Genomic DNA, 7,003 nt, shown 5'->3' on the forward strand with positions numbered 1-7,003 from the left:
TAAACGTTCCATGAAACAGAATGTTCATATGCGAGTATATTGTTCACATACATACATACAGAGACATGCATATCCTCAATAAAGAGTCTACATTTTAGCTCATATGTTATCCCTGTCATTTGTGAAAGTTCACTCAAAAAGATGATAAATTATAGGAAGCTGAAATAACAACCAAGAGAAAAAGCCTCAAGCTACTGCTGCTAAAAATGTTAATTTTTTTTACATTCAAATGAGCCTTACCGGACTGTAGACTGAGAATTAGAACATATCTTAGAAAATGTGCCTATGTTCACAAAGAAACCACTGAAGCATATCAGTGCGTATACAGAAATCTGCCAAAAGGCCTAAACGATGCACAGGGGCCACACTGAGCTGTATCGAGGGGGCTACATTTCACAAAACGTACCCACAACACAAATCAAGAACAGGGATTAACTAAGTACATTTATCCTGTGGCAATTTTAAACACAGTAGGATTTATTTGTTTAAAGGTGGAGAACACAAATCTTTAGGTGCAATAGGCTATGATAATGAAATCATGATAAACCAAGAACATGAAAATAAATTATTCCTTTGGCTGTTTAGCCCTTGTTTTAAGGCAGCCTGCATTTTTGTAGCATTAAAATGTATTAGGAATATCAATGAGCTATTCTTTTGACTCTATTCATTTGCAACTTACATATAAATATTTACAAATTGAGATGGCAAAGATACGAAAAAAGAAAATTAAGATGAGAAAGAATTGAAGACTGAAAAGTCTATCTGCAAATTTCTATCTGTGCTGGAGAAGTCTTCTCTCTTCAGTTACATTGGTGACGGAGGACTGGTATGAGCGGCATCGGTGAGAAAAACAACGTTCTAGTCTCGCGTAAAGACACGGGATTTGCCCGTTTTAACAAGGGTTGGAAACCCCGTTCCACCCTCTTCCGTTCGCTGTCCACAAGCGAGGTAAAGCGCGACTCTTTCTTTCCCGTTTATTGACACTGAATTACCTAGTTTTTTTTTGCATTTGGGCTTTAAAAGCGATATCGTATGTACTGTACACATTAGTAAAGTGCTTAGAGCATTGAGAAAGGTCTTTGGACATGTTAGTTGCTTTTAATCAACGGTTTTAGTGTTGCTCATACTCGTCTGTTAGTAATGGCAGCCCCCATGCTACCTCGTTGAGGCCTGTTAACGAGCGACTTGCTGTCCTGATTTATGTTTTCTGTTCGTCGCAGAAATATGTTATTATACACGTTGCAATACCGAAAAACGTTGTTGGGTTGATTTTGTGATTTTGGGGGATTTGTCGATGTGTGAATTGTAAGGGAAATGTTTTACGGCTAAATGTGGCTTGACGGATACGGTAGCTAGTTAAGCTAAGCTAACGAAAATGCCGGGTGAAAACGTGCAAGTTACACACGTACCTGGATTAAGTTCACTACTTGTTGATTGTTGTTTTGAGCGTGGCATTTAGTTTTATTACATGTAACTATTGTAAGTTGCTGAGCTCACAAACTGACTGCAATCGTGAGTAGACCAACGTTGCATCGCGCTATCGGGCAGGGAACCAAATTTAAGAATATATGGAGAAGAGTTGTAGCAATGAGTACCAGCCTATAGTTTTTGGGTTGCAGTTGTGCTTCATGTAATTTTAACTAATTTTTCAAATTATTCAGATGCCAGGCGTTACAGTGAAAGACGTCAACCAGCAGGAGTTCGTCCGTGCCCTGGCGGCTTTCCTGAAAAAGTGAGTATTTTTTTCATATAGGTCTTACTCTTACCATTTTAATAACTTCTAAGCCACACACGATCAAGTTACATGTACTCTAAATTGGACTTGGTTTGTCTACCGCATTACTATGATGTTTATCAGTCTCCAACAACATGCTCATATGGGCTCCAGCATGCTGATGCTTCTCACCTGTCTCTAGGTCAGGAAAGCTGAAGGTGCCTGACTGGGTGGACCTCGTCAAGCTGGGTAAGCACAAGGAGCTGGCCCCCTGTGATGAGAACTGGTTCTACATCAGAGCTGGTAAGTTGAAATATAAATGAATTCAAGTCTTGCAAGTTGCTCCAGTTAACTAAAGTTTGCAGAGGTAACTTCTAGACTTCTGATACCTTATGACTACTTTGCAACATGTTTGGATGACTTTAAAATATGTGTTTAAACCTTTAAGTAGTGCTTTAAAAAGCTGAAAAGGTGGAGACCGGGGTAATTCCATTTGCGCTTTTCTTTCTCATTTGCAAAGTGGTTATACTGTAGATGGGTTCCTTGATTTTAGAGTGTAAGGATAGTGTTAAGTGGGCTTAAATTCTCAGCCTGTGTCCCCACTAACACATTCTTTTTTTTGTGTCAAATCGCACAACCATTACAATGCGTACACTTAGTATTCAGACTGCTCTATTGTTGTAGGACCTCTTAAATGAAGACTTTTGGCAATGCTGCAAATCCCATTTTAGTTTTGAGAACACTGGGGTTGCACTTCAGTCTGAATGGTTGTAAGATGGAGACTTCGGGAAATTGTGATGCAGACACACCTACGCGTCTAACTTCATGTCTGACTGTTTTTAGAACAAAATGCAGTGGCTCCAAATCTGTTTAATTCAGCCATGAGTCCCTCTTGTACTTGTGTTACTTTGAATGTTAGTTACACTTCATTGGTGGTCTGAGCAAAAAAGTCTGTGGTCTTTTTGTTCTTTCTTGTTTGTATTTTTTATTTTTTTTGCAAGCAGCCACCTCTCTTTTCCTCAATAACTCATGGCCAGTCTATATGACTGGTCATGTGATGTGCATTTATAGCCATGTTGTTTTAGATTAAGATATCTGAATTGGTGTTACTATAACCGTCTAGATAGAACTTGTTTTTATTTTAAAACACGTCTAAATGAACAGTATGGATGTAGCATCAACGTTTACAGTTTACATGCATTTAAGCCTTGCTCATTGATCATGAGACAGCACTGCTTATTCCTTTTTCTTGATTTCTTATGGAGACCATGAGTCTTTATAACATTCATCTTTCTGCTCCCACAGCATCTACAGTTCGCCACCTGTACCTCCGTGGCGGTGCTGGCGTTGGTTCCATGACCAAGATCTATGGTGGCCGCAACAGAAACGGCGTGTGCCCTGCCCACTACAGTGTAGGATCAAAGAACGTGGCTCGCAAGGTCCTGCAGGCCCTTGAGCTGCTCAAGATGATTGAGAAGGATCCCAATGGGTGAGTGCCTCAATTCCTTCTATCAGTCAGATTAAAACTTTAATCCTGAAGAAAATTATTGTGCCAGGTATTACTCAAAAAGCACAAAATGGCATGACTTACAAAAAAATGCAGTGCCAAAAAAGCAGAAAAGAAATCAGACAGACGTATGATACAATACTGAAATACAATAAGTAAACTAAAGTAAGACTAAAGGAGGACACTCAAAAGTTCTGCTGGCAATTATACTGAGGTGATAAATTAATATCACACATGGAAATAAAATGTTGCCCCCAAACATGAAATGAAAAACAAATATTGCACACAATGAAAATATATTTAAAGCAAGAGTTTGATTGATGTAAAGTAACCTGTCTGTTGCAGTTACATTGAAATGAATCAAGTTTTAAAGCTTTATTAAAGCTGACTGTATTAGTTGGCATATGTGTGATGTTTAGGTTGGCTGACAAAGACAACTCAGGAGTCACATTTTGTTTCTTTGACAAATCTAAATTCACTCTCAAATGCCAACAAGTCATTTTTCTGACAATATTTTAATCATGACAGTATCGAAGATTAGTATCACTCAGGATGTCAAGTGTTTTGGGGATGTGTTATCATTATTAGTGATTAAGAGCAATTGCTGCTCCATGTAGCATAAGGTTTTAAGCATTTTGTGTATTGTGTTCCTATGTTTACCGGTTTTATTTTTTTTTTCCCTTATAGTGGTCGCAGACTAACCTCCCAGGGAACCAGGGACCTCGATAGAATCGCTGGCCAGGTGAAACACTGATCACTTCACTAATTATGTTGATTTCAGTAAAACCTACATTATTTACCAGTAACAATAACCCCAAGATGTTCAGTGCTTATTATATTTATATATATGTCCTGGAGTGCTACATACTGTTGAGATTTCAGGTTTTAGCACACACCTCAAACGTACAAATTTGCCACTTGATGGTATCTGTGCATTTACTTATACAGTAGTTTGTCCTTACAAAAAAATAACACGGTACATGTACAGCCTGTGGTACACACGAGGACAACTTGGGAAAACTGAAAAATCATTAAATTATTAATTAAATCAATGTTGAGAAGGTCGCATTGTGGCATTTTTTTCCTCGGTGAAAGACGTTTATAATACTATGGCAAAGGCGTGAGAGCTATGGTCTCTGAAAGAGACAAAACAATTTGCTCATTTTGAATAGAATGGAATATCCTTTATTAGTCCCACAAGGGGAAATTTGCAATACTGGGTAGGGATTTCTTTTTGCCTCCGACAAGGACCATTTAATATTTAGTATTTGCGGATACCATTTTCCTGGGTCGTACAGACTTAAAGTATTGTGAATTAGCTTTAGTGCCTAGTTGTGCCTGGTACATAAGCCAAGGATCATTTCACTTGGCTTTGTCCTCCTTTTGCCATCTGTGTGTTAGCGTTTTTGTCATGACTGAAAACAACCTCTGAGCAGCAGCCTCCTATCGCACAAAACGTTTTAAGGTTTGCTGAGGAATTTGGTCATACAGTAAGGCAGCCCTGCTACTTTTTAACAGTGCATGGTCCTTTGTGTAGCGCCCCCCAATAGCAGAGTGATGGCATTGTGCAGCCAGACCACTATGTTCTATAGAAAGGCCTGGCTTAGCAAGACTGACATGGTAGCGACCAGAGGAGGTGTTCACTTCACTGGTGGCAACCAAGAGCATTGTGGGAGTTTAGCTAGAAGGGAGCACCATGACAAGTCCTTTGAGGCGTAATGAGCTGCAGCTACTGCACAAAACTTAAATCCAGCTGTGGTAAACTAGGACAGCACTTTGATACACCACTAGAGTATTATTCAGTGGGGTTTTGGACTTGTGTTAGACACTGTGAGATACCGCAGACCACCTTAATTTGCTTTTTTTTAAAAATGTTTTTAAATCCTCTGTGTTGCATTTTGTTCAACTTGAACCTGTGACTAGAATCAGCACTCAGATAACTGTCACACTAAGTCAAACACAATACAGGTCTGTTGTGCACGTCATTGGCAATGTACTTAACTGGATTTATCTGTTAACAATACTACTGCATAACCATTGCACTCAATGTGTGTGTATGTACGTATACTACATGTTAGCCCTTGGTTTGACTCCTTGCTAGATGTTTCAGTGATCCTGTAGTGGGCTATTCAGTCGCTGAATGTCATCTCAACCTCCTGCTGGTCAGGCAAAGGTTGTTTTCTGGGGCTGACAGGATGATTTTTTTTGTGTGTGTGTGATGTTCCAACAAACTCTGGGTAGTGCCTTAAGCGTGTGTGATCATCACAGAAATCTCATCCCTTGCTTTGATGCGACACCTTGTCTGTTGTGGGAGTACATGGCCTCTGTGTCACTTCGGCATGCAAGCATCTTTTTTTAAAGTACTTGTCCTTGGGCAAAATTTCCTCTGCCAGCCAAGTGAGTTATGTGTCTTGTATGACACACGACTGGAATTGTTTGTTAGCTTTTACGAAAAAATAAATCGCAGTTGGGGCTTGTCAAAAATCAAGAGAGAGGCAGCAACGTTGTGATAATCCAAGGGTAAAAGGGGTAAACATGAGGAGGGAATTTCATGCTTGGCAAGTCCGCCGTATGGCACCAGTTTTCTCCTTGTTTACCCATGCTAATGAGCAGTATGCAGATGAGCAGACCTGGGCTGGGCCCCGCCTGCCTGCTGCACAGAACTGGCAGGAAGTATGTCGGTGTGGCTCCACTACCACCTCTACTTGAATCCCTCTTGTGTAGTGCGGTTTCTGATGGCTTTTTGAGCGAGTGATGCTTTTTTTCGTTTCAAGCGAGGTTTCTGCCATGTATTATCAGGCCGTTCATGGTGTTTTTGGCAGCAACTGTAACACAGAAACAGTTTCTCTCCCAAACTGTGTTCGCTCTCAACTCTCTGTGAAATTACATTTTGATAGCATCTTACTCCCTTAAATTGTAGACTTCCTATTGAATCACTATTGCAGCGGCTGAGGTTGTAAACAGTAAACAAAGAGATTATTAAGGAGATGATTGCAGCTGAATAAAATTAGTTTGAATAGTTGGGATCATTTGCACCAACCATGACAGCCTCCTCCCCCAAACACATACAGAGCGAGTACCTGCTTTTGTTTTAGATGTTGTTGTACAATGGCTTGCTCTCAATGGTTTTATTCAAAGTTAAAAACTTGCATTTTGATTTGAAGACAAGTTGAACAAAGGCACATTTCATTTACTGTAGGGCCTAAGTTATGAATATTCCTCATGTTTTTTTTCTCTTTTTGTTTCTCCACAGGTTGCAGCTGCAAACAAGAAAACTGTTTAATAAAACTTTGGGGAAAAACTGAAATGCTGTGTCCACCTGTCTTAATTTAAACTCGTGTGAGCATTATGCCTTCTGTACACTACTCAACTTCTAAAAAGAAATGTATAGATTGTTCTCTGGGCTAACATTTATGGCCTGGCTTCAAGCTATATAGCTAATTTAGTTGCTAAGAAAGAACTGAAAATGTTTGAATGTCCTGATTAGCAGGTAAATGGCTCAGTTGTGAACAGAGCTTGCTGGGAAACCAAAGCTTCTGTATGAATCCATCTCTAGCTGATGTCTGGCAGTCTGGTTTAAATGTCATTTTGTCTAAAGGGCAGTGGCTGACCGTTGTAGTGTGTCCGGGTCCTCATATCTTACTAGCAAAAGCTGACTACAGGGCGCTGTTTTATCAAGCAGTTTGGAAAAAGGCTTCACGGGATTCTGGCGTCACTGAGCCAATACAGCTTCTCATCAGTAGCCAGGCACTCTTTGTCACAATACCCCGTTCTCTTCCATA

The 7,003-nt window shown here is 39.9% G+C and overlaps 1 protein-coding gene across 1 annotated transcript; it reads left to right on the top strand.

Moving 5' to 3' along the window:
* The first annotated feature begins 903 nt into the window (after positions 1-903).
* On the top strand, positions 904-6,528 carry rps19 (ribosomal protein S19). Its single transcript, XM_008277411.1, has 6 exons — positions 904-948; positions 1,662-1,732; positions 1,917-2,017; positions 3,020-3,203; positions 3,909-3,963; positions 6,475-6,528. The coding sequence occupies exons 2-6, from the start codon at positions 1,662-1,664 to the stop codon at positions 6,502-6,504; spliced, it is 441 nt and encodes a 146-aa protein (XP_008275633.1). The 5' UTR covers positions 904-948; the 3' UTR covers positions 6,505-6,528.
* The last annotated feature ends 475 nt before the right edge of the window (positions 6,529-7,003 follow it).

Source organism: Stegastes partitus, unplaced genomic scaffold, assembly GCF_000690725.1.
Source record: "Stegastes partitus isolate 25-593 unplaced genomic scaffold, Stegastes_partitus-1.0.2 Scaffold97, whole genome shotgun sequence".
NCBI classification, from domain to species: Eukaryota; Metazoa; Chordata; class Actinopteri; family Pomacentridae; genus Stegastes; species Stegastes partitus.

What these genes read in the sequence shown, in the direction of transcription:
- rps19 (XM_008277411.1), top strand. Translation starts at nt 1,662, where the DNA reads ATGCCAGGCGTTACAGTGAAAGACGTCAACCAGCAGGAGTTCGTCCGT. An exon ending in CTGGCGGCTTTCCTGAAAAA is followed by an intron (nt 1,733 to 1,916) that starts GTGAGTATTTTT and finishes ACCTGTCTCTAG; the next exon opens with GTCAGGAAAGCTGAAGGTGC. An exon ending in TCGATAGAATCGCTGGCCAG is followed by an intron (nt 3,964 to 6,474) that starts GTGAAACACTGA and finishes GTTTCTCCACAG; the next exon opens with GTTGCAGCTGCAAACAAGAA.